We start from the raw sequence: 27,856 nt of genomic DNA, 5'->3' as shown, positions 1-27,856 counted from the left end.
TTTGACTTTTTTAGACTTTTATAAAATACTTTACGATGACATAATACAACATGACTTCTCACAACATCATTATGGCATTCTTTCTGTCTTTTTAAATGCATACTGTACGATGACCTCTTTTATGAGAATGGTATGAGCCAACACTTTTAGACATCTGACATCAAAGGATGTTTAGCATACAGGCAGGCACGTAACTTAAAGGATTAACGTCAAGTTATAACTCAAAGCATTTTACATTTATTTAATGATTCTTTCCAAAAGTCCAAATCATTCTGGTGACTTCAATGATTCATTAGCTAATTTAATTATTTTGTAAGTCATTTTATAGTATATGTTATCCATCAATTTGTATTGGCTTCATTTTTTTAACACCTTCAAATTCATAACTTTCTTACTAACAATTTAAGAGTTTAATTATTTCAGGAGTTAACATTTTGCATATAATTTGAAAAAAATGGGACAGCTGTAATTACATTAATACTCTAGTTCAGTTATTCAAATGCTTCGTGCTGAATGAAAATAAATAATTAAAAGATGCTTTGTATAATAATAACACCTTACCAAACCGGTTAACAGCTGTATATGGGGGAAAGTCCCATACATGATATATATGACCTACTGTAGCTCTAACATTACTGAACCTTCCCATCTAAGTTATTATGTTAGAAATACTTTACATGAAAAATGGCATTATTTGAACTCATCATTTCTGTACATACATAATGTCTTTACATGTATATTTCATAACAATCCAGATCATCTAAATATAAAGAAAATGTATTTACAGATATGAAAATAAAGTGTAATCACAGTACAGCATGAGACTAAAACAAGGACTACAATGGGCTACTAAGATACCCCTTCAAAACACTTAACACCTATTTTACTTTTAGTAGAAATGCTTATGTGTACACACAAAATTAGGAATAATAATGACAAATATTTAACCATTTTAGAGTAAAAAAAGAAAACTTAAAATACACAAGTTTGATAAATGATGGCCAGTGAAATATGGGCTACACTTGGTGTTACAGAGTGATAATAAAATCCATTGATGTTCGATCTCCTCTCTGCTTTGCATTATTAATACAAAGATTCGGTTCATCATGAACATTAATCCATCGCTCACCAGGCCAAACGGAAGTATCATGCAGAAGCCTCCGTTATCCTGTATTTACTCCCACATTGTTTCGACAACTTCTAACAGTCTGAAATTGGCATTGTGAGCAAGACTGGATGAAATGTTTCCCTAAATATAAACATACAAACAACTATTGGGGCCAGTGACTCCGCTCAGGACTTGCACATCTTCCTCCTGACATAATGCCACTCAAAGAGATTGAAAACGTTGCTCAGACTCTCGTGCTCCGTCTTCCGGTTGCTTTGCTATGACGTCTGACTCTCAGAGAACGGGTGGAGGGCAAAGTAGCAGAGACCTGATCCCACATTGGACACCATCAGCGCTTACTTCTGGTCTCAGGTCAGTCTGGGAGAGCCCAGTTATGACCAACTCAGCTCAATAGTCAGAAGATCATTCTTTATTCCTTTGAAATCAAAACCCATTGACTTTTCCATGACTTTAAACCAAATTTCCATGACCAAACTGAAATCTCAATTTAGAAAATTGTGCGTATTGAGAGCGTACGTCGGCTTATATTTTGAGCGTCTTTCTTTAAAACACACATTCATTATTTTAAACTCCGCGTAAATGAACATGTGATTATAACACATTTCCATGACTTTTCCAAAACTTTTATGGTTTACGTTTTTTCCAGGACTTTTCCAGGCCTGGAAATGACCATTTTAAAATTCCATGACTTTTCCAGGTTTTCCATGACCGTACGAACCCTGATTACAGCTCCATGAACTATTGGATCTCAATATCTGTGACATTTCCTTTTCTTTTTCTCCAATCCTCCATCATAAATTTCCCCATATAGTCCTTTCTAGTCCATTATAAAGACTCGCCTGGCAGGGAGGACCAGGCTTAGTAAGGACCAGTTGGTGAGGCTCTTCTTGGAAACAGTCTCTACTAAAAAAAAGAACCTTCTCAGAGTTGGTTCCTGCACACTTTGCTGTCGCACACCGTTCCAAACAGCCGGCTGAGATGGAGCGCTGCTGAAGGCCTCAGTGTGGCGTCCCCTTCCTCCTCAGGTCCAGGGCGTGAAGGCCCTCCTGCCGGCCCAGGGCGTGCTGCGTGCCCACTTTGTGGGCCGTCTCTGTCGCGGTGATGTCAATCTGGGCGTACTTGGTGGAGCTCTTTCCTGCCGAGACACGAAAACAGACGTTTAGCATGAAGTAAGTCAGAGCGTTTTAAAAGGCGTCACTCGGGACTTGATATTCAACACTTTGTCATTTGATTAGAAAACGTAGACTTTTCACTGTGGTTCTCTTCCCAAGTGTTCTCACTGCAGAGGCCCCAGAACATGTGACGGGAGATACAATAAGTCTTTGCTCGCCACCACTCGTCATGTGACAACCTCTGTAGCCCAGGCACCAATACTGTACGCGCATCTGGCTCCATCGTAGAGCCAAAGAAAAGAACAGGAGACAAAACTGGCACTTTCAGATTTGAATATATGCAGTTTTTCTAAGTCCTATATAACAGTAAACTGAAAGTTCTCGTGTATTAGCATATTCAAAAATCATTAGCTGCAGCAAAGTGTAGCCCTAACCCTTTCATTAGGTGAAGCCCATTCTTGTTGTAGGATGCAGAAAGGGCATTGCTGATTCAGCTTCTTTAAAAAAAAATCTACTTTGGAGAACTGCGGAAAACATCCATACAAACAGGACAACGGGGCGGTCAGAGTCGAGTGGCCCTCGGCCCTCGACGCCAACACGAGAGCTCGGGGAACAAAGCAGCAGAATATGGCATTGATTCAGCTGAAGCCTGTTAAAATGTCCCCTCATGCATTCATGCAGCTTTCCACGATTAAAACCCTGACATCGTGCTTCTTTGATCATCACAGTTAGAGTTACGTTAGCAGAAATCACCCTGCATTCAAATGAATAGTGTGGTCTATGAAGTAATGCACTTTACATACGAGTGAGACGCTCCCAACCAGCAAAAACCTTGATAGTCACTGGAGGAGGATCCCATTTGAGCCAGCTGGGATATGACCCGCTTTCAGATGGGACGCCGTTCTCCCGGATATCAACTGTATGGCTGATATGAGATATGAACCTCTCTCTGGACAGAGTCCTCGTATTCCTGAGGGCAATAATGTCGATAGCCGACTTGTCCATCGACTACGGCGTCTCTGGAGACCAGGACCCGGCTGGCTTTTAGAGAAATTAAAAGGGAATCCACGGACTCGTTTTGAGGGGCGATGACAGTGACTCTGACAAAGGGAAACAGAAACACAGACTAAGCCACTTTTCATCCTCTACGCATTCATAACCTGGTTTGTTTTAAGTTGGCTTCCTTTTCCGTCGGCAGGATTTGAACATCTTTTTAACAAAGCTGCTCCGGGATCAGAAACACAAGCACAGATGAGGAAGCCGCGTACGCTGTGGAGGCTGAGGTCCTTTTTACGTAAAGTTCAATCAATTCAGGATGTGGATTTCCTTTTAAATTCAAACCTTTGCATTAAATACCTGCTCACATCAGAAAAAAACCCAAATGTCCTCATGAATGAGTATCTGGATATGCATTAATGTCCATTCATAGATTTCCAGTATATGTTGGTGATGATTTACAGCATTTGGGCATCTGGTTAGCGGTTGCACAGATTGATAGAGTGATTAACATTTATACGGGAGACCAGTTCATTAAAAGCGTGATTTAATCCATGTCTAAAAAGAGCAAATTAATGTTGTGGGTGTTTGCTGAAGTATATAAAATATGAAGCAAAATCAGTAAAAAGAGGATGAATACAATAATGTAAAATTATTATAAAAAATGTTCTATACGTGTGTCTACAATACCGACTGTAGGTCTATGTACCGACACATAAACAATATGTCCTGCTCGTTGCCTCTGTTTAACACGGCTGATGTCTGAATCAGTTCAATAAAGTCATAATTGCTTGAGAGAGAAGCTGGATGTACATCATCACTTTTACTCATCAAAAGTTTATGCATGCCTTACTCTGAGGGGCGAGATGTGCGACGGTCCCTCGGGGACCAGGACCAGGACCAGGACCAGGCTCCTGCAGCTCCAGCTCCATGTAGTTGAGCTGCTTCTTGGATGTGGGGCTAACGGGAATATTCACATAGGTCACACCTTCGCTGCGAGGCCGTTCTGGGAGCGCCGCCTCCGGGGGGCCGACCGACACGGCCGCTGTCAATACAAGAGTGTTGATTGAGCTGAGCAGGAGTTGTGTTCATTTGTGTCGTTTGCTTCTTTTTAAAAACAGACGTGAACTTATTTTTGACAACTAAATCCCAGAAGTGACACAAACTAACGAGTAGTTCATCCTGCTAACACGTTTCATGTTTGAAGCCGCAGTCTGAGACTCCAAAGTCGTCGAGAAAACATTTTAATAAACACATGATGGGGGCATATAGTCGCATCTGGGTGACTATTACAAAGAACAATAATAAGGCTGGTTATTAAGTGTTTCGCTTGGTTTGTTTCCATCTTTCTACACTGGCTGTGATCGTTGTAATAAACAATGTCATGTATTCAGAGGTGTTTTTGGGACAACAATGGAGTTCTATGACACAGAGGAATACGCTCCACCAGAAACACAATACAAAAAAAGCACTTGTTTAAAAGGAGTTTTTTTTATTATTAAATAAGTTGTCATAATGACCTTAATTAAGCGATAACAATGACTGAATCAAGGATATGGCTTTGTTATTATAACCCTCATCAAAAGCTAGAAGACTTTTCCGTCCTGGTTGGAAAGCCTTGAGGAAACTGTCCTTATCACCAGCCTCATGTTCAGAAGTTCAAATCTATTCATCTGCATTGTAGTCTTTATATTCCCTTTAGCAGAAAGCTACAGCAGCAGATCTGAGATCAGCAGCTGGCACACATTGTATCCCACACAAGTCCCTTCACCCAGAGGCTAAATATGAACAATTGGTTCGGCCCAAGGGATAAATTACAGATGCATGAGGGTCATTTTATATTATGAGGCTGTAAAACCATAACTTATTACACTTTTGAATCCACCAGCAGCACTACATATCTAATGTACAACTTTTTTAAATATGTCCAAACGTTGTGTGTTCACTGACACAACAGAGGAGCCAGCAGCCAGATCTCACAACATATAATAACACACAATACATTTAAGCAGATTCCTTTTTTCCAAAACTCGCAACACCAACACCGGTACAAATCCCTGGCAGAGTTTCTATTTGAAATTAGTAAACCAGTGTTAAAAAGCATGATGCATTGGCACAATTGGCCTCCGATAAATGTACAAAAAACAACAACAACAACAAAGCTTCAAGAACCTATGCAGCTGATTACATGGATGCAGCTATTCACTTGATTTCTATTTGTTCTGCCGACCTCACCGACAAACACACATTACACCCACAGTGTTGCCTTGAGTGCGTTTTCCATGTAATTCCTTGTGTTTGATTGATGGTTTGTAGTCAATACAGGACGCCTCGCCTATCGCCAACCCAAAGGCAAGAGGAGCAGAACAAATGCTGTTTACTTCATCGTCTTCTTGATTCACTTTCAGAGCAACCGCGTACAACATGACACGTCTTCCAATGTTCTCCAGAACCGCCACGTGAACGCGTGTTGGTGACGTTACGTAGAATCACCAAGAGATAAGACGGTCGACTAATTGATGAAATCAGGTCACCGACATCAGCAGTGATCGTCGGCAACACGCGTTTAAAATCATCATCATCATCATCGTACTGCATGAGCATCAAGCTCTTCCTGCAGTTAAAGGGCCAGTGCAGAAATTGAACATCATATTCATAACTATGTTTCCATGAGTGTACACAGAGCAGGTCCTCTTCGCAGGGTGTTCCACTGCTGTGTTTAGGCAAACGGACAAATCTACCTCTGGTTCCGGCGAGAGTCTTTGTATGCTTCTATCTTCGCCGTGGTTCTTCGACATGCTTGTTAAAACTGTGGACACGTACAAAACCGCCGTGGGACCTTCCTCTGCTCCTAAGTAGTGCTGTAATGGGTCGGGCCGGCCTCTTTCTGCCAGCGGCACTGACTCGCCACCGCCTGCAACTAACGATCATTTGCATCACCGATGAATCGCCTCATCTGTTTGCTGTCCTGGCTCCTCATATAGTTTTGTGGGAAATGTCACAAACTATGTTAAAAAGACACAAAATGATCCCGCAAAAAACGCTTTTATACAGAGTACAGCGGCCTCTCGGGAAACATCCCACCGATCTTCTTAAAGCTTGCACAAAAGACCCGATGTAGCTGCTCACGGCACTGTTTCAGGAAAGTGGTCCAAACTACCGTCACACCAACATCTTTATCATTTCAGTGCATCCTCCAGGAAACTTGAGCCACTGGTCTTCCCCCTCTTGCCTGTCCCCGTCCATTAACTGCTTTGTGAGGCAGGTTGATGGGAAATATGGGACCACAAACATGTCCCGCGTGTGTGTGTGTGTGTGTGTGTGTGTGTGTGTGTGTGTCGGCAGGTCCATGACCATGACTGATGGCTTTGGTGCCACATGGTGACAGCTGCTGGGACTTCCTAGAGCAGGTGTGCATTAGACTGAGGGCATGTTTCTGTGTGACGCTTCAGTGGCCAAAAGCCTCCCGACGGCTGACCTCTGACCTCGGCATCAGGCCAGGTATCCTGTCACACGTCACCTCTCTGAACACTATTAGTTCTTATGTAACTCGAGTTTATTAGCATTACAACAACACAAATACAAAATGCAGATAGGCAAATAAATGTCCGCACTGCAGAGATCCCGCTACCACGCAATGAGAAAAGAGAGGTTGCTGACTGTCTGTGACTCATCTGATAGCTCTGAGAACAGTTTGCCACCCGAGCCCCTGTCCTCAAATTATTCTTTTCTTTTCTGTGTCTGGTCAGCTTCGTCAACCACAACTCATCCTGCTCTCCAATCTAAATGGGCTGTATATTAGTATGTTAGTTGGTTAGCTCTGCCACACATGGCAGCTACATGTGCTCCATCTCTGCGTGAAGACGAGTTCATATGAGCAATCTGCTTTAATTTAGTGACTTGAACATCTCCACTTACACTGTACTTGGCGACGTTTTAATTTCCGAAGAGTTTACGCATCTGGCTCGGCATGTTTCGAGTCTATATGCAGCACGGTACGGTGTGTGTGCGACGTACTTTACGACAACAACTTCCTGTCAACGTCACAGTCCATTTCCCTGAAGAGAGTTGAGTAAACATTGTGTGTGAGGAGTGTGTGTCTGTTCCTTGTGCACGCATTGCCTCGTGCCAGTCTGCCATTTCAGACCCTGAATGAGCTTCATTTCATTTTTCATTTCACGCACACCAAGAAAACCCGGGGATGTGCTTATAGCCTCGTTCACTCCAAGTGCATGAGTCATGGATTTAATTAACTTTTTTTGTTGTTGAAGTGAGTCCTGGTTATCGTACGTTCAGACTGCCCCACCGACAATCTGCATAATTGAACTTGCCCGGTCGAGGAAAACAACCTGATATATATATATATATATATATATATAATATTCCCCACGTGGTGTCGGTGTCACTCACCTTGAGTGTCGTGAAGGAACCTCTGCTGACCGCAGCTGCCCATCAGCTCGTACTTGCTTTTCTCTTCTGCCTGCGGGACACACAGACAACGCGCACTGATGATTACGAATGTGCCGTAAGCGAGGCAAGTCAGGCAACCCATGAACGCATTACTTTAAGACCGCGCGCCGACGACTTTGACCTCAGCCGCTCGGTGGACACGTCGGGAGTGTTCACAGACGGACGGAGGCCCGAACTCTGGGCTGAGTCGTTCATGTTTAAAACACTGTCTGCAATTGTTCATCGTTGTGGATGGATAACCGTGGCTTTGAAATTGCAGCCGTGTAATCTTTGATTCTAGACAGCCTCTGTAAGCGCAGCTATTGTGGTGCGAAAATCGGTGGCGGAGTGCAGCCATATTGCTTTCAGTGTCACTGAGAGGCCACTTTTCTCACAAAGAGGGATTCCTTGACGGGACCACCTTCACACTGAGAATGGACTGAAACGGGATGTCTGGAAGGGGCTTCAGGTGATTGCTGTCTATATTATTGGGCAGAGAAAAGCATTTTTTAATAAGAATCGTAAAAATTATAACACAAGCGTGACATTTGGTGGAGTTGTTCTCCAGAGGTATTTAGTCAAATCTGCCCGATTGGCCATTTAAAAATATATATATATATGATATTGGTGTCTATTGCTATGTTTCTAAGTACTTTGGAGATACTTTCTGACAAAAATGTTGCTACATTTTTAAATGTTGAACAATTTTGATGACAATAAATCTAAGTTACATTGTCTTGACATTTTATTGGCTACAATTATTTTCAGAATTGTTATTGTTCTAGTTGGTGTTATAACCTTGCCGGTTGGACCAGTGCCCTTGTGGCAGCAGGAGAGGCCTCTTCTGGTACACTTTCATTTACAACATTCTTGTATTGTTTTTGAATATGTAACACTGGCATTAATACATTATCTGTATCGCACGCCACTGACGCCAGTTCAATGTGTTGTAAAATACAGCCTGGCTCCCAAGTTTCAGAAACCTTCACCTCTGAGGTTAATAATCAACTTTATTTTAAGCTTTATTTTTGTTTGTTTGACCCATAAACAAACCGTAACATCAAAACAAGAATTCTGTGGTTTTAGCGTAAGTTACATGCAATACAGTGGCATCGATTTTCTCATCTATGTTATTGAAATAAATTGACATTTTAAAAGCATATTTCCCGAAATATGTAATTGTCCCTTTAAACAGAGCTACAATAACCTAGAGCGGGTTCAACCAGTAAGCCCTTCTTCCTCATCAATGTCATTTACTGAATATAATGGATATGTTTTTCATGAAAGAGATGACATGTCAATAAATCGTGATATATAATGAGCTGCATTGGATCAAACCAATGCTAGCCTAATGCAAAGCAACAAACACCTTGGAGAACAATGTCTCTCACCAAAAACCAACAAAGAAGTCCAAAGTGTAGAAGAGACTGCACACATTTTAAAACAGTCCGTTGATGGTCTGCTTCCGTCACTGAGACAATCCAGATTTTCTTAACTCATCAATCCACATGTGGGATAACTAACTGGACAAGAAGTTCAAAACTACTGCTACCAACTACTCACCCCAAGTCCATGTTTCATTGTAGTTACTTAAGCCGATTATTCCCTTGATATCAGACCTTTGCCCCCAAAATGTTAAGTTCAATTTAGAGCACAATAAGTTGTAGTTACCTTCGCATTGAAAATGCCGGAAGGTTATGTTTTGATCGCCGTGTATTTATTTCTTTATTTGTATGCGTGTTATTCGCAAAACTCAAAAAGTATTGAACCGAATCGCATGAAATTTGGTGGGATGATTGTTTATTATCCGGGGACCATTTGATTAGATTTTGGGATCGATCGGGTCAAAGGTCAAGGTCATGAACAGGTCAAAATCTTTCGCAGAACTCAAAAAGTATTGAACCGAATCGCATGAAATTTGGTGGGATGATTGTTTATTATCCGGGGACCAGTTGATTAGATTTTGGGATCGATCGGGTCAAAGGTCAAGGTCAAAGGTCATGAACAGGTCAAATCTTCTTGAATCACATGGAATTTGGTGGGATGATTGGTTATTATCCGGGGACCATTTGATTAGATTTTGGGATCAATCGGGTCAAAGGTCAAGGTCAAGGAAAGGTCAAAATCTTTTTTTTACCATAGCACGATACATTTTTGTCCAATTGGCATGCAACGAATGCCAAAATGTTCATAATTCAATGCCCAATCTTGTGATATGCGAAGGTATGCGCTCTACCGAGTGCCCGTTCTAGTTAAAATGTGTCATTGTTTAAAAGCATAAAGCGGATTAACAGTTATGAATGGGCCTACCTCCGGGTTCCTCTCCGGCGCCCGACTCTCCATGATCTCATAAGAAGGATCAGCTCTGCGTCTTTCCTCTTTACTCTTAAGCCTTTTGTCTGGTGGGAGAGAAAAACACAGACCGTTTTAAATATTAGAAATTAAACTGCAACCGCTTGCGCCAGCAGCAGCCGAGGCGTCATCATTATCCCACTCTGTGAGTCAAATCAGACACTGTGTTCTCAGGGTATGAATTAATTCCTCCAGATCCAGTGGTGGGAACAAATAACAGCGGATCATCAATTGACAATAACACATTTTTTAAATATAGATATGTATAATGGCATCCCTGCTGGAAACAAGAGTTGCATTGATAACGTGCAAGACATCACAAAGAGGTTATTCATGCAGCCGTTTAGTCAGTCCATGTCCTGCTCTCTAGATATATCTGTATTAAGCTAATATCAGCTGGAAAATGTACTTGGCATATACACATAAGTAGTCGAGAGATAAAAACTTTCACAATGTAAATAACTTAATAACTAAATAACTTTTGGGTTTCGAGGGTTCTTAAGAGATGTACGTCTCTCGTAGAGCCTATACATCATTTATAATTTAAAAATTCATCCAACAACAACTTCAATCCCTTTTACTCTTCAAAGTCCTCAAACTCAGCTGTACTAGCAAGACGACAAAAGGAAGAGAGAGAAATAATCAGTTGGTTAAACAAAAAAAGCCAGAAAGGATTTTTTTTTAAATTGTTTTTTATTGAAGACAAGAAGAACAGAACGGAAACAAAGAGAAGATCCACTTCAAACGGCCGCCGGAGGAACCGTAGAGGCTTTGTTGTGAGGCGGAGAGGGAACCGGAGAAGAGGCCTCTTACCTTCGCCGGGCGCCGTTGGACCGTTCGTCTCTTTGAACGCGACTTCGGCTTCTTGGCTTTCCTTGAGGCGCGGCCCGGTTGGAAAGGTTTTCAAAGTGGAAGCGCTGGCGTCGCGCTTCATTTGAGCGGGGGCGGGCCGTGGAGGAGGGCGGCAGCGCTCGCCTCGACACTTCAAGCAGTTTTCATACAGGGCCGCTCCGGCGTCCTGCGATGGCGCGCGGGTGCCAGTCGATGCAGATGTGAAACCCGGGCTCATCGACTCATAGAGGCTCAGTCCGTTCGCCTCGCGCGGCCTCTCTGCATTTGGGAAGCCGAGCAGATCGGCTAAGAGACTGACTAATTTCTCTCGTCCTTCTTTTGGCAGCGGTGAATCCTCCCTTCTCCTCCCCGTGGGCTTCTCTAAGCTGCGGATCTTTCCAGAGCCAGGAGGCGAGGCACAGGGTTTCTCCAGAACTGTCCTCACTGCGATATAGTACTTACTGGACGTGGAGGGCGATTTGTCAACACTTTGATCTGCTGGATAAAAATATGATGTACCGGAGGCAAAGAAATCCCAAATCTCCCAGATCAAATCATCAAACTCTGGCTGCTACAGCTTTTTATGGATGTTTTTTCTTCTTCTCTAACATGCATCGACTCGGTTCATGCATGCAAGATCCAATGCATGCGGTGTGCATGCACTAATTCAACTGATTACACCTACCTGGGATGGCGGGTATCGCTGAACCCCTGGAAGGGATGCATGAGGTCCCCTGAGAATAGAACAGGACACAAAAGTGGTTTGATGAGAAGAAAAAACAACACAAAGAAACCGACAGTGCGAAAGCCTACAGCGCAGTAATTGGACTCTCAATACTTCCGCAGCCTTTTGATGGTTTCATGGAATTGTTGACGACAAGTAAATATACGATGTAGCCAGCCTTATCCACTAAAAGCTCACCGCAGTGGACTGTTCGGTACTTACACTTAAATACATTTATCTCAGTGTCCATGGCTGTCAGATGACGACATCATCACAGAGAGCAGATTTATTTGTACATTGATAACATCTGATATATCAGAGTACAATGAATTGTTATGAAGGAATCCTAATGCTTGTATAAATATGTGAATGGACATGTATTTCGTTGCGGTTTGATGTTTTCTTTGGTACTGGCCCTTTAACTGTGAGCCCATGAACACGACAGGGTGGATGGTGTTGCTCAGGCGAAGGTGATAAATAACCTCCCACACGGCTCATGTCTGATCCGTAACAACTCCCATACTGAGTTGAGTTCACTGGAGGCTGACTGAAAATAATCAATGATAAAGAGAACATCTTATTCAAATAATCAAATGCAATGTGTGTTTCTTAACTAAATGCACTACCAGTAGGGGGAGCCATTAGTTTAGAATATCCAATGACCGAGACATGTAACTGACCCCAGTTGGTGAGTTTGCATCTGTGTGTTCAAATGACACAAATTAAAACTAGAGCTTAACCTCAAGATATGTGAAAATATTCAGATTTCTCTGACATTTTAGGGTGACGACCACCTTATTGGTCCCCAGATTAATCGATAATGATGATCCTCTTGAGTTGCAGCCTTGAAGCAAAGGAAAATCCAACCCAGAAGAAGAAATCACCACCAACTCTATGACGGGAAAAAGCCCCGTCAGCTGACCCCCACGGAGCAGACCGAGAAGCTTTTTACCCCCGGTGGTAGGAATGACATTGAGCCTGGAGATTACATGGAATTCTCCCTTTAGCTCAACAGCATGACGTTGAGTAGTAAAGGTGGAGACGTCTAAACTGCAAGTCAGAGACAGATGGGCCGTGTGACTGTGAGCGGCTTCGTACCGTAAAGGTCATATTGACAACGAGCGGCGGAGCAGACGACCCAGCGATGAGACGCTCACACAAGCTGCTACTGTGTGACGCCGCGTGACACGACCGAGCGCGCCGAGGAGACCGTTCGAACACGCGGGATGCCATTTCTTTGAAGTAAACAGATGGCCGACGAGAGTATCGTGAGCCTGACCCGAGTGTGTTTCTTGCAAAAGGATAAAACATAAAAAATGTAAACACATTTCTAAACTAGAACGGGCACTCACAAGATTGGGCATTGAATTATGAACATTTTGGCATTAGTTGCATGCCAATTGGATAAAAATGGATCGTGCTATGGTAAAAAGAAGATTTTGACCTTTTCATGGCCTTGACCTTGACCTTTGACCCGATCAATCCCAAAATCTAATCAAATGGCCCCCGGACAATAACCTATCATCCCACCAAATTTCATGCGATTCGGTTTAATACTTTTTGAGTTATGCGAGTAACACGCATACAAATACATAAATAAATACACGGCGATCAAAACATAACCTTCCGCATTTTCAATGCGAAGGTAAAAAGAACAATCACAACTGAGAGAAGGATATGTTTCTACTTACCTTAAATCCACCGCAAACTAAGCAGATGGTCACAATGGTTTTGGAGGCAGATGTGAGGGAGCCGGCGGTGTGACGGGAGTCGGGCTGTTCGCTCGAGGCCGACCTGGGTTTCTTACCCTCCTCTGAAGGGATTTGTAAGTGTTCGCTCTTTGACTGTCTCTCAGGAGTTTCGCTGCTTTTATCCTCCTGAGCCGAGTCGGTTGTGAGGCCCGAGGAGGCCGGGGTGTCCTTCGTTGGGGTGGAGGGTTCATCGTCTTTAGCGTCCCCGCCTCCCTCCTGGAGCAGACTCCTGGGGCTGTCGTAGAGGTACCGGAGAGACGTCGGCACTTGGTATTCACGTCCGGGGACAGAAACGCAAGAGCAAGGGCTCAGTTCTTGAGCCAAGTGGGGAGGCAGGCTGAAAACGGACCCGAAGTCCTCTCCGGCGGTGATGTCCAGGCTGCCTGTGTAGGAGGAGAAACTCCCAGAGTACGAGGAATGGCTGCCGGTGGCGATGCCGCTGTCGGACGAGCTCTGGCGGCCGATCTCCTGGAGCTGCCGGGGGGGGTTGGCCACAGGCCGGCTTCCGCCTCCCGGGCTGACGAAGAGCTTCTCGATGCCCTGTGACGCCGCTTTAGCGCCCGCGTGGCCAACGGCGTCGGACGGGTTGGAGGCCGGCTCGGTCCAAATGGCCAGCCGGCTGCCAATACTGCCGTCCGATTGGCTGGACGTGTCGGAGGAGCCGGATGTGCTGCGGTCGTCTCCCCCAGCAGACGGGCAGTATGAGGACGAGACTGCCAGGAAAGACACACACACACACACAATAATGCAATTTGAATTAATATTATCAATAGCTTTCAAAATATATGTATATTACAACAACAAAGCATTTTAAAAGCATCATAATATCATTACGTCTGTTTTCTTCTCCCTGGCCACATAATAGGAACAATAAATCACCTGTGTGTGTCATGTGAAATCTTTAATTTTAATATAAGTGCAGCATCATTAAAAGCCAATATATCATTAATTGTCTTTGGTGGGCGAGAGGCACGGCTGCAGTCAAACAATTATGATTCTGATTCTGGTGTTTTGGGGTAATTTGACATTCAGAGCAGCAATATTTGTAAAATCGCCAAAGTTTCAGCCGCAGTTTCACCGTTCATCCGCCGGTACTTTGAGTCTCAGCCCAGCGGTGGCGTGCGGTACCTGTGCTGCTCCTGTGAGAGAGCGTGCTCAGCCTCTTCTCCAGCTCCTCGGCCTCGTGGTTCAGCCTCTCTTCCGAATTCGTCTGCCCGGCACCGGGGTCTGCTAGAGAGAGCGTCCCGAGAAAAAAAAAACACCACGGGGGAATTTAATTAAACACACAGACACACATGCACACACGTAGGCGTATAACGTACGCGTCGTGCAAACTGATGACGACACAGGGAGCTTCTGGACCGTAACACGCCAGAGAAACGAGAAGGGACCCTTTAAAGCACGAGAGCCTCACAAGCTGTGGCGTCGGGAAATAGAATAATTAACTAGCGGATTTCGGCGAGAGTGTAAAAGGCCTTCGCACGAGCACAGAAAAGCTCACGCAGCGGAACGGCGTTTGTGTAACACCACTGGGTTTATTCTTGGCGGTGCCACGTGGTCCTGTGGCTGAAGATCGTTGGTGCCGCTCAAGGACTCGTGTGCCTCGGAAAGGTCAACGCTCGGCGCCGGATCGATTCTCTTCCCACCCCGAGCCCCCGGCAGAAATGTGGCAAATGGACCGGAACTCTGCATACGGTCAAGTTCACATCCCGCATGTGGAAAATTGACTCGCAGTAGACGAACCAATTGAAGACTGGGACAAACTGTGCGATGACCTTAGCGAGCCACTGGTGACCCGTGTCTTATAGAGTTGAGCTTTCCTTTCGGAATTTATTCATTTTATATTAATTATCTGATATATTTGATCATAATAATTTAGGACAGGAATATATAAGCATTTTTTGCTTCTACCTATAATTTTTCAATCTTTCTGTTTTGTATATTATATAGAAAACAACTGTCTATGCTACTGGCGTCCAAAGATGCACAGCATCATTCACTTTTCATGAAGAAGAAGACGAAGAAGAAGGAGGACGAGGAGGAGGAGAAAAAGAGTTTTCCTCTTTCAAATAACATTACATTTTTAGAATTCTGTCAATTTTAAACGTTTATCTTGAATTTAAATACCAAAGCTCTTTGTGCTGCTATTGTGTACCAAAAAGCACATCACACACACATTCCTGCTGAACAACCCAATTTTAACAATTTTTAGGAATTGTCATTGGCCAGAGAAAACCACCACACTGATATATAGCTGAGTGGTGAACTCGTCATCTGAACTGGTTTGATTCAAACTGAGATATTAACCATTTAAAATGTGTGCACACATTTGGATATAAATGCTTCCCATTCATGCGGGTGACACTTAAAACCAGCCAGAACCTTCTCATTAAATTATTGTTTTCCCATCATATCTAGATGTAATTTCATAACTATACATAATGTAATCTTAATATGACCAAAAATGATAACAGCTCTCGTGTGTCTTGTTGGCTTCAAGAACTCAAGGATCTCCGTGGCACGTTCAGTGTCCAACGTGAATATCGTGAACAATACAAACGGACATATTTCACGTTATTGCCGTGGCTGCATAGAAATCGAAGTATGTATGTATGTCCATGTGATTCAACATCACACGGATCAGAAAGACGTGAGGTCACATCGCTCCGACTGGCAGGTGTCGCAGCCGACCACACGCCGTATTTCTTGCGGCTACCTCATCTCAGCTAAGCTCCACTAATACCTCCTCCCCTTTCACCAAAATAGGATTTCCCACCTACTGTAACTGTAACTCGCCTCGATTACTTCACATTTTTTAAGACGAACGTAGTAGTGCGAGTCTGTAACGCTCCCCGTGGGCATCGCTGTCGTTCCTGCAGGCCGAACACAGAGTGAAAGGCGGAGAGAGGCGAGAACTGACGAGAGAGCGCGGGAACATAACCGCAATGAATGAAAACAGAGGCGGAGAGAATAAGTGCAAAGACCAGGACGGAGGTGAAGCACTCGCGAGAACGAGAGACACAATTAAGGGCTGCAGAGAGGAATACGAGTATAAAAAGAGAGAGAGAGGAGGGGAGGGGGGGGGGGCAGTGGAATCCTGTGGATGAGGTTACATACATGACCGGAGTGATTAGGAGGCTTTGGCTGCTCCGCTTGTGTGACCTGTGACTTTGACCCCTCGCTCTCCCTCAGACATCCTCCCTGCCATTTATTCTACTCCGCACCACAATAACAGGGGGATGAGCGCGACCTGCGATTGGGTGACGAGATGTGTGAAAACCCAGAATATCCCCGAGCGGCCGCAGCTGCCGGGTCCACGTCTCCTGCGAAGTCGTTCGCCGGGTGAGACATTTTCTTTTAAAACTGCGAGTGTGGAACATGGAAGGTGTTAAAAGTCGACGACAGAGGAGCAGATAATGTTCAACGGCTTTCGTAATATTCGACCAAATGTGTTATCAAAATAAGGGAAATGGGAGCAGTCACACAGACAAGATGGACAGTGTGTCAGTGTAAATGGTTTCTAATACAAATATTCAGATTCTATTTGATATATGGGGAATAGAGATGGGGAAAATATGAGAATAAGAGCTTGAAGATACCCAAGTATCTACGGTACAACACTACTGGGTTATTTTTATGTCAAGTTACAGTTTAATTAAAAATTAAAACTGCAATGTAGCCACTTGAGGGCTGGAGATGCAAAGTCCGGTGATAACTCTCTGAGTCTTCGTCACTACAGTCGATCCTTTTCACATCGTCACTTGATCCACTGCACAAACGTTTTGGTAATAGCAACTCGAAATGCAAGAGTTGGATTCAATTCAAAGTTGAGAAGAAACTTCGATTTTCAATATCAGGTTTTTAAAACTATTTGATGAACGAGTCAGCATAAAAACGAAATACCTTTTGGGGTGTGACATCAGTTTTCAACACAAAAAAACGCAGCGAATCGTCACAATTGCAAAGCTGGAGCCCAAAATGTTTGATATTTTTGCTCGAGAAATTCCTAATCAATAATCGATTATCAAAATGATTTGGGATTAATTTGCTTTTCAAACTTTTGGCTTTGAAATTAAAGAAACAACGCTAAAGTTATCTCACAAAAATGCATTGCATTGGTTTAGAGACTGAGTTTTTAAATATTCCAAACGGATGGTCATCGCAGATGTCGGTCCTTTGACCTGTGAGCTCGACATCTTTGACAAACGGGAATCTTGCAAGACCGCCTCCTCTAACAAGAGTATAAAAAACCTAATGGCTATTTGCAACTCGGCCTCAACTAAACATAGACTGCAATTCAATTTGCTTTCCATAACCACAGCTCGTCCAGTAGTTACCCTCTCACTGATGTTTGAGGTGACCCGTAGCTTCACATTCACCACAGTACACTTAAGTCAGGGGTTAGGGCGTTTGACTGAAATTATAAACTGCTCCAAAGGATTACCCAATTCCATAAAAACAGCTGTCAGTCACATCAAAGCACCTCCATCCATCCACGCAGGAATCCTCTGACTCATTCTGACAGAAATGGTTGGATTCCAGGAAGGCAGCACACCTCACAGCTCTGATAATCCCTGGAGGCACCGGGGGGGAGCCGTGCATGTTTGATACCATTTCGGTCGACTAAAGTGTTTTTTTTCTTCATATTCCTTGGCAACAGCGAGGCTATTATTCACCCGAATAAGCATCCCACAGAGATGCACCTTCTTTCTTTAAAGGCGACGGATCTTTCTGCCTCTCTGTGGCTCAGCGGTTGGTTTTCCAGCTTTAACCCTCCTGTTGCCTTAGGGTCAATTTGACCCCATTCAATGTTTAACCCTCCTGTTACCTTTATATTTACTGACATATTTTACCCTTGGGGTCAATTTGACCCCAGCAATTAAAACCTCCAGAAAATTATTAGAATTAATATTCTTTTCCAAGTTTAAGTGTGAGGTACTTTATGTTTGTTTGTTGACTACCTAAATAGCCCTTTAAATATATAAAAAAGTTGATATTTCTTATATGTTTGACACAGTGAAAAACAGCCTGGGGTCAAATTGACCCGACAGAACACCGACATTAAACATTGAATGGGGTCAAATTGACCCTACGGTAACAGGAGGGTTAAGAAATTGTGTAAAATTGAGAAAATGACCTCAGACTCCAGAGGGTTAAACCCCTCCGGTACTGACCTGGCAGGACTGGCCGCAGTCCAAAAGGGCCTCTGGTGGGGGAGATGCCTCGGACGATGCAGTCGAACAGAAAGCTGATCTGCTCGCTCTCAGCAGACGCGAGCAAGAAAACGCCGGCCCCTGTAGAGGGCAGACTTTGTTAGCGTCACGTCGGTCTTTGCAGCAAATAAAAAACAACAACACAGAACAAAGGGACTCTTCACGATTGGACACTTTGAACAAGACGACAGGTGCGTGGCTTTCACACCTCGCCCGTTGGCGTGTTACACCGCTCACAGCCATCAGCAACGATGACACAGGTCTTGTTTACCGTCTTAGTTTAGCATGTTTATATTTGCTAATTATTTCTAGAAACAAAGAAAACAATTATATTGCCTGACAAAAGGTTAAGGTAATAAAAATTGTTCATAATTCATCCTGTGTTTAAACTCCAGTTCCTGGTTATACATCCAATAAACAGTTAGAACCCGCATGGTGAGCAAAAAAAAAAGAAAATCCCCAAAGTCAGAAGGAATTGATCAACTGAGGATCGTGAAAATATTTTCAGTTTGCGGATATTAATGCAACGGTTGTCGAGATACTTCAGTCTTCAGTCAGTGGACCAAAGTGAGGACCTAGAGCTGCGATGGCGAACAATGACATCATCGCGTCACTCGATTGTAGTTACCAGTACGACGTTTATTTAGTCCAAAATACTTTTTTTGCCATTTAAAAGAACAACAACGTCTAACAAGGTTGCTGAAATCAAATATCGACTAAAATAATGAAAACCATATGATCAAAGATTCAGTGAACTGGCTGCGTTTCTGAATAAAAAGATGATGGAGGTTCGAGTCGCAGCCCTCGTCGTGGCTCCGATGCTCCCAGTGTGTCTGTCACATACAGTTAGAATGTCACCACAGGTGATGTAGAGGATGCAAAGGTCACAGGTCATGGCCCCTGGAGGCCTCCTGACCTCCCTCTGACGATGCAACTGGCCGTTCATTCCAAGGTGTCACCATTAGAGGGTCAAAGTGTCGCCCTGGCCCTGAGACCACCCATCTCAACACGGGCCTCCATCACATTCCCAACGATCCCCTTGCAGTGAGCAGGGTCAAAGGTCGGCGGTAAAGCCTGCACCCGTCCAAATGTACGATGCATCGCCTGCTGATGTGGATGACAGGGATCTAATGAAGTGGAAGTCATCCGTCTTATATTGTGCTCTCATCTGGCACAGAAACTACTCCGGTCGGTGTTAGGATCCAATCTTTTTCTTTTTGAGGAAGCACATTGTTTGTGTTGTGTGTTTCATCGCGAGGGGACGGGACATGAGGTGACAACAACAACAACGAGAGCACAAACAAACAAAGTGGCAGACAGGTGGCAAGACTCATTTAGTTTACGACAGACGCTTAACAAAAACAACTCGAGGGGACCCTCCTGGTCTCCTCTCTAAAGAAACCAGAACTCAATCAACTGTGTGTGTGGCTTTTCAAAAAAATGTTTCATTCATACTGAAATCAACAACTTCATATTCAAATAAATGAAATAGAACTATCCTCTACGCAACTATTGTAATGGTCTTTAAAGCTAGAGACACAACACATAAGATGACATCCAGCAACATCAGTAGTTATTTGTGTTTGTGTCCACGTACAATAATAATACTCCTCGTAGCTCCATCTTTGGTCTCCACCACCCACCAAGAACAACCCCTGACTGCTGCTGCTTAATGCGTCTCTTCTGCCGCCAACCTGTTCGATGACACACATCTCGCTTCACCACTAGCTTCCCACTACACACACACACACACACACACACACACATACACACACCGGCTCTACGATTCTCAAACTGACTTACAACAACTTGCTCCCCATTGGCCCAACCGAGGTTTTTCACACGTTGGCTACTCGGCCCGAAAAAAAACCCTAGAATCATTTTGGATAATCTCAAAAACGGGCGAATCCAGCTTCTACTACAAGAGAGCTGTTGGACGCCGTGACGCCGCTGCTCCCTCTGCGGCGGGTGAGCTGTGCTGAGAGGTCACAGGTCACAGGAATGCAGCCGCCTTCAACACTCCGGCGCTCATGTGCACCTTCACGTTGACGCACGTTTCCCTTTCTTTCCCTTTTGACCGTCTTTCTGGACTTTAACGCGCCGGTGAAGCGCTGCTGGGAGATTGAATGGAGCTAAATAAATCACACGGCGCGCACTGAGGGGTCGTGTTCCCGGCGAGGTCGCCGTGAGTCTGGAGCTCTGATGTCTCTGGCGTTCCTCTCGCGTCTCTCTGTCCCCTCCAGGTGTTGACGTGCACTCCTCCTGCTTTAACGGCTTCATGTCTGTTCCAAGACGTAAACTGGAGTTTACCCCGGGATACACACACACACACACACACACACACACACACACACACACACACACACACACACGCACACACACGCACACACACACACACGCACACACACACGCACACAAACACACATGCACACACATGCACGCACGCACACACACACACACAAACACACACACAAACACACACACACACGCACACACACACACACACACGCACGCACACACGCGCACGCACACACAAGCACACACGTGTCCGCACACACAAATATACACACACACAAACACACAAACACACGCACACGCACACACGCACACAAACACATGTGCCCGCACACACAAATATACACACACACAAACACACAACCAGACACGCACACACAAACAAACACACATGCACACACAAACAAACACACGCACAAATACACACACACGCAAGCACACACAAACACACAACCAGACACGTACACACACACACAAATACACACATGCACACGCACACACAAATATACACACACACACACGCACACACACACATACAAACAAACACATGCACACACAAACAAAGACACGCACGCACACACATACAAACAAACACACGCACAAACACACATACACACAACCAGACATGCACACACACACACAAACACACACACAAACAAACACAGAGGAAAAAAAACACGCACAAACACACAACCAGACACGCACACACACAAACAAACACACAAACACACGCACAAAGACACACATGCACACACAAACAAACACACAAACAAACACATACACATACACACAAACACACAACCAGACACGCACACACAAACACAGAAAAAAACACACACACACACACAAACATACAAACAAACACACACACAAACAAACACACACACAAGAGTGACGCATGATGTTGAGTTCTAGGCACATATTAATAAAGGATCATTTCCTCCTGCAGGTTTCTTGTTGTCATAAAGCAGCAGTTTGTTTCTCTCCAGCCAGAGAGGACTGAGAGATATCGGACTGCCATGTTTATCGTGTGTTTGCCATGACTCATCCGAGTAAACCAAACGACCCACATGAGGGAGTTAACCACATATCGGCCAACTGAAGAGTGCGGAGCAGGAAAATATCAAGCGACACACGATTGTTTTTCGCAAAATGATACAAACTGGATGTGGAATTGGTGTGACATTGAAATATATCTAATGTCACAACAACCAACAAACTACCAGCTGTGATTGGCCGACGGCAGAGGACACGTCTCAGTTTCCAAGGCAACTGGGTCAGGTGCAACACACTCACCATGTGCCGAAATTAAAGAGCGCATGAAAACTATTCAGCCAGCGAGCGGAGAAGTCAAAATGGAACAGATACATGTGGAAATGCTGAGCTTTTAGTCATTCATCTGATATAAATATAAGCTAACGTGAACAATCCACGGAATAAAAACCCATCCGTTAGGTTGTGGAGAGAGAAAGAAAAGACAAAAATATATAATAATTAATATTTCGCTGAGTGAAAACGTGACAAACCAGAAGCCTTTTCCCTTCTTCTGAATGTCTGAATAACATCCACGACTCGTGACATCGTGGTCCTGGGAGGGAGCTTCTCTCTCACGGCCACCGTGGAATGAATCATCCCCGCTCACGGCTTTATGAGGGCTCGTATCCTTATCTAATGAGCCATTAATGGCATGACCCAATTTGACTCTCGCAATTATTATCATGACGTGATGAAGATAGTGTTGGTCTGACGTTATTTATTTAAACCCAGACAAATGTCATCCAAGGAGGCAAACTTTTAAAAGATATAGTTTGTTTTTTGGGAAAACCAGACGATTTATTAATCTTCTTTTCTTTCTTTCTAAGCCTCCCGTTTCGTCAACCACTCACTGGGATTGCTCATTAAACGCATCACTATTTATAGTTCCTTTAGTTCCCCGCATACTTCCCAAACACAAGTGTGCTCTTTAAACCCCAATTATCTTGATTTCTATGTACAACCATCTGCAAAAAAAAGAAAGAAGAAGAAATACCAGATTCTGAAGCAACATAAGAGCTAAATAGCCAATTTACCATTTCACACATCTAAAAGTAGCACAAGAGCGACACAATTAAGAGCGAAACACTCACAGTAACCACATCGCGATCCTCCCTCGAACACAAAGCCGTGGGGGACGGGCCCATAGCGCCGCAGGTCTGGGAGGTTCCAGTGGCCGATGATGACGGGGGGGACGTCCCTGGCCAGAGCGAGCAGGTTGTTGCACAGATGAAGAGTTGCGGGTCCGCTCTCTAACTTGGTCCCCGGTAAGACTCCGACCCCGAATCGATGAACTGAAGAGCAGAGGACCAAACAGTGATACCGGACATTCGATTCCAACGCAGACTCTTCAGAGACTTTTCTCGTGGCTCTCCAGCAGCGTTCTGCTGACCGATGAAAAGTCGGCCTTAGAAGGGTTGAAAGCTTCTTTTTTTAACGCATTTGATGTTCAGTGTAATGAGGTGTGCAGGTATTACTGTAAACTGCAGTTTAAACCATGCATGCATGCAGACAAATGCAAAAATAAATGAGTAAAAAGAAGATTTTCTTTGTGTTTTGAGCTCTGTTTTTAATTAAATTTACGTTTCACATGATAGAATAGAATATACACTTTTATTAATCCCCAAGGGGAAATTAGTTCTCTGCATTTAACCCATCCTTAGTTATTAAGGAGCAGTGGGCTGCGGTGAAGCGCCCGGGAAGCAACTGGGGGTTCAGTGCCTTGCTCAAGGACACTTCGACTTGCAACTAATGGGGAGAGCGGGGATCGAACCCACAACCCTGCAGTTGCAGGACGGCCCTCTTACCCCACTGAGCTACAGCGCACACATACAACACACACATATCAACATATCCTTGCATGCATTCTCATACATGGCACACTGTATTTCTCAAAAAATACAACAAAAAATACAAGAGAAATATTTAATATACAGACGGAATAAAAGTGTGTAATTTAGTGTCTTGAAACCAGTCCACAGATTAAAGTGTCAAAGTGAAAAGTGGTGCAGTGTTTTAGTGTTTTAGTGTTTTTAGTGCTTTAGTGTTTTTGTGGTCTACTACTGCAGGCTCAGTTTGTTGCAAAATAGTTGCATTTCGGTTATATACGCAGTGTCCTTACAAAATGATTACTTCCACACGGATTTAATTTCGCGAAACAATAAAAAAGGAGAAACAGCTGCAGACGGAGGATGACATCAGCGGACCTGAAGCCCAATGCAACCAATCGCAGCCCGCCAAAAAACATCTGTGTAATCTGTTTCCAGTCGCTAATAAGAAACCGATGAGGACGGCTGGATGTCAAATTACAACGACGAGCTTTGCGCTTCATTCGAAGCTCGTGTCCGGACTTCCACCGCCAGGTGAGATTGATGGAGGCGATGAGGAGGAAACGCCATCGCACAGGTTACACATGTCTCGTTTCACATGTGACATTTGTGCAGACCTCCACACACACACACACACACACATTCAAGGACGACACACACTTGTATCCGTCTCTCTCGGAACACACAGGTGCAGCCGTAAGAGCAGGCGAACGCAGGTATGTTCACGCGCTCCGGGCTGGAAGGAACAACTGCGAGTGTGTGTTCAGCTCCGTGTCCTCTGCCAGTCAGGTCCCAGAACACGGTGATTAGTGGCTGCCTTCAAATTCAGCTGGACTCCAGCCAGCAGCCGAACAGTCCAATGCTATAATTAGCGCCTATTTGTTTATCACTTGTAGAACTCATATCATAAATCCACACAGTGGACTGTAGAATCAGTCTTTTAAATCTTTTTTTTTTTTTTTAAGCATTTTATTTGTTTCAGCAGACTATTTTACTTTCAAAATGTCTTGTATAATAATGTATAATAATAAGTATAACAATAATAATAATAATAAAATAATAATAAACTTTTAAAAGTTGAATACATGTATAATAATAATAAATATTATTATTATAATTATTATAATAATATTAATTATTATTATTATTAATATTATTATTATACATGTTGTATTAAACTTTTTAAACATTTTAAAAAGACCATCCACGACAATAAAAACTTTGCATAATGTGATCTACTTAATACCAGAGACACCATTCACACTCACATCCACACTTATTATCAATCAACCTAAACTGGATGGACTGTGGGAGAAGGAGAACCGGAAAGAAAGAAGACACAGGAATCGAACCCGGGACCCTCTTGCTGTATTAGCCACCACACGTCCGTGCAACAACTTTAATGTGTTTGTTTTTATCTGTTTAAATCTTGGTTAATCCATCCCATCAAAAATAAGTACAACAATCACAACTCCTCCTCTTGGCTCTGTCCAGCCTGCATCTTCATTAAAAGTGTTTTCATCTCTCAGGCTGATGACATTTTAACTAGAAAGTGTGTTTCCATTTATTCTCATCAGAAAAGCCTCACAAGGCCAACAGCAGTTTAGAAATCCATCCAGAACCTCAAAGAAAAAAAAACATCATAAATACTTCAACTTATTTCATCTCGCAAAGTCAAAAGAAGCCAACACAGAATTAATAATTGCCACTATGACGACTCGGCATTACTTTAGAATAAGAATTTGCACCATGAACTGTAAAACTAAGGGGCTAATACACTATAATAAGGGGCTAATACACTAACTTGTGATGAAAGTTGCCCGTTTCTTTGCATAAGTTTGGAAAAACTGCAGGGGGACTTTTCATATTCTGCGGGTACATTTCAAACACCGATAGCCCGGCAGCGCGGCGGATGAACCAATCGGCTTGTAGAGAATTGCTTTGATCCCAGCGCGGTCAAATCAGCCACACTTCTTTAAAAAAAAAGCACCGGCGGGTGAAAAGGACAGAACACGAACAACCCAAAAGCACAGGCAGAGCTCCCCACCTTCGCCGAGGCTGTAGCGCAGCCGGGCGTCCCACGCATGCAGGGCCTCCTTGCTGTCGAAGCCCAGTAGAGCAGCCTGCTTCAGGCAAAGGATGGCCAGAGTGAACGCCACGCCCTCGTACCACTGTCCCGCCTCCACGCCGCAGATCTCCTGCAAGGTGACGCTGGCCCTCTCCTTGTGGCCCTGCGCCTTGTCCGACTTGTCCTTGAAAATCAGCAGCAGGAGGCAGTCTGGAGGAGGCGGGGAGAGCAACGGCGGAGAGAAAGAATACCTCGCCTACTTTAACGGTTAACGTTACACTTCTTTTGTAATTACAGTGCATCGTACATACGATGGAGTCTGACACACGGTAGCGGTTGCAGTGTCCTGCGGGTCTTTTGGCACCTTCAAACAATCAGTGTCAAGTGACAAAACAAGACCCTGTGTGTGTGTGTGTCACACTCCTTTGCACTCACACACACACACACACACACACACACATAACTTGTAACCCATACGGGGCCTGGGTGCAGACAGCTGTGATAACAGGGACATCAGAGATCTGGGTCTCGGTCTAATCTGTGGAGCATGTTAAGATCTCCAAACACACCTTTCTGTGTAATGCAATACAGAGACCGTGTCACTTTCAATCCTCGTTTCTTATTCACAACATGCGAGGAGGCCTGAAGGGCCAGAAGGGCCAGAAGGGCTCTGGATACTCAACTTGAGGCCAGCTGAAAGCTCCCCAGTAAATGGGACTAAATAACAAGTTCGTGCAGCTCTATAAATACAGGCGGGCTCGTTCTTTAAGCAAATCCACTTTGAGGAAGCTGGTGAACGTGAAGACAGAAATAGTACAGTAAGAATTCTGAATGTCAAAATCTAATCTGTGGAAAAATTACATCAACAGTGAGGTAACACACAGACACATTGAAGTCACAACGCAGGAAACAGTGTCATCGTAGCAGTGGTATTATAATATGCTAATAAATACACTGATAAACGCTCATTTCAAATGACATTTAGGACGTTTAACTCGTTTACTGTCAACATTTGGACTTGTTTAACAATATATATGTAGCTTCTGCTTTGAATGTGTCCGAATATCACTTTAACTTACATTTCTCTTCGTCTTTCCTAGCACAAAAACAAGCGTTTACAACTCGACTTTCTCATGCACCGTTGACACTTTTATAAAAAAAGGTTGAGAGACAACAACAGGTTTGAGAACTCGTTCTTACATTTCACTTTTACCAACTCTAAATCGCTCTGAGCCTTCATTTGAGCCCAGAGACGAGAGCTGGAAGCAGGCCTCGTCAACACGGAGAGCGGACACATGCGCATGCGCCAAAAGATCAAAGAGTCTGTAACAAACCAAGATGATATGTGCAACAAGTGACCGCTGATACTACTAGTTTAAAAAATGTTTTACCTGCTACAGGCGACGGCTTGCGAAGGACGAGCCACCTAGTTTTCCACTGTGAAAAAAAAAGCAAAAGTAAAAGACAAACTTCTTTTTTCTTTTGAAGCACAGACGAAAGTGCATTGCGGTATTTCTGCCAACACATATTGACCCGCTAGGCACCTTTTTCCCATCTCTGAGTCTGGCATATCCCTCCACTACAACAGAATCCGTCATCTTCAGTCATGGTTCCTGACAGCTGCTCAGTCGCTGCCTGAATGAGGGGTCACTTTCAAAATAGCCTCTCTCTCTCTCTCTCTCTGTCTCTCTCTGTCTCTCTCTCTGTCTGTCTCTCTGTCTCTCTCTCTGTCTCGCCCGCAGCCAGAGAGGCACGTGTGAAACGGCCTGACCAGTGTCCGTCACAGCACCAGCCAGCCCACCGTGATGCGGCCACCTGGGCTGGTTTGTGCCATCTGCTACTGGAGGAACCAATCACGTGGTTCTCATACCACAAACACCAACTTACATAAGTACTTCAGAAGTTATTTTAGGTTGGTTATTTAAAAAACTGCTGAAAAAAGTTGAAAATAGGGGAAGTGGATTTTTTAATGTGTATGTAGGTAGTGGGCAGATCGTAAAGCTGATGTTCTCTGGTAAAGATATGCTTTCTGCCATTATATGTTTGGAAATTTAAAAAAACATAAAATCCATGAA

At 43.9% G+C, this 27,856-nt stretch overlaps 1 protein-coding gene across 5 annotated transcripts; it reads right to left on the bottom strand.

Moving 5' to 3' along the window:
- On the bottom strand, positions 1-27,385 carry LOC130211977 (protein Dok-7-like). 5 transcript variants are annotated; one of them, XM_056443021.1, is made up of 13 exons: positions 27,326-27,385; positions 27,173-27,218; positions 25,761-25,991; positions 22,979-23,179; positions 18,519-18,638; positions 14,473-14,574; positions 13,285-14,057; positions 11,555-11,603; positions 10,852-11,367; positions 9,997-10,085; positions 7,648-7,717; positions 4,091-4,282; positions 1-2,264 (listed from the first exon to the last, which is right to left on the bottom strand). In XM_056443021.1, exons 1-13 carry the CDS (start codon positions 27,377-27,379, stop codon positions 2,128-2,130), a joined length of 2,580 nt encoding a protein of 859 aa, XP_056298996.1. In that variant the 5' UTR covers positions 27,380-27,385; the 3' UTR covers positions 1-2,127. The 5 variants fall into 5 exon arrangements, with proteins under 5 accessions (XP_056298996.1, XP_056298997.1, XP_056298998.1 ...); XM_056443022.1 differs by having other exon boundaries at positions 10,852-11,364; XM_056443023.1 differs by lacking the exon at positions 4,091-4,282.
- Between the last annotated feature and the right edge of the window lie 471 nt (positions 27,386-27,856).

The sequence above is a fragment of the Pseudoliparis swirei genome, chromosome 21 (genome assembly GCF_029220125.1).
Source record: "Pseudoliparis swirei isolate HS2019 ecotype Mariana Trench chromosome 21, NWPU_hadal_v1, whole genome shotgun sequence".
In the NCBI taxonomy this organism is placed as follows: Eukaryota; Metazoa; Chordata; class Actinopteri; order Perciformes; family Liparidae; genus Pseudoliparis; species Pseudoliparis swirei.
This window is presented reverse-complemented; position numbering and strand designations above follow the sequence as displayed.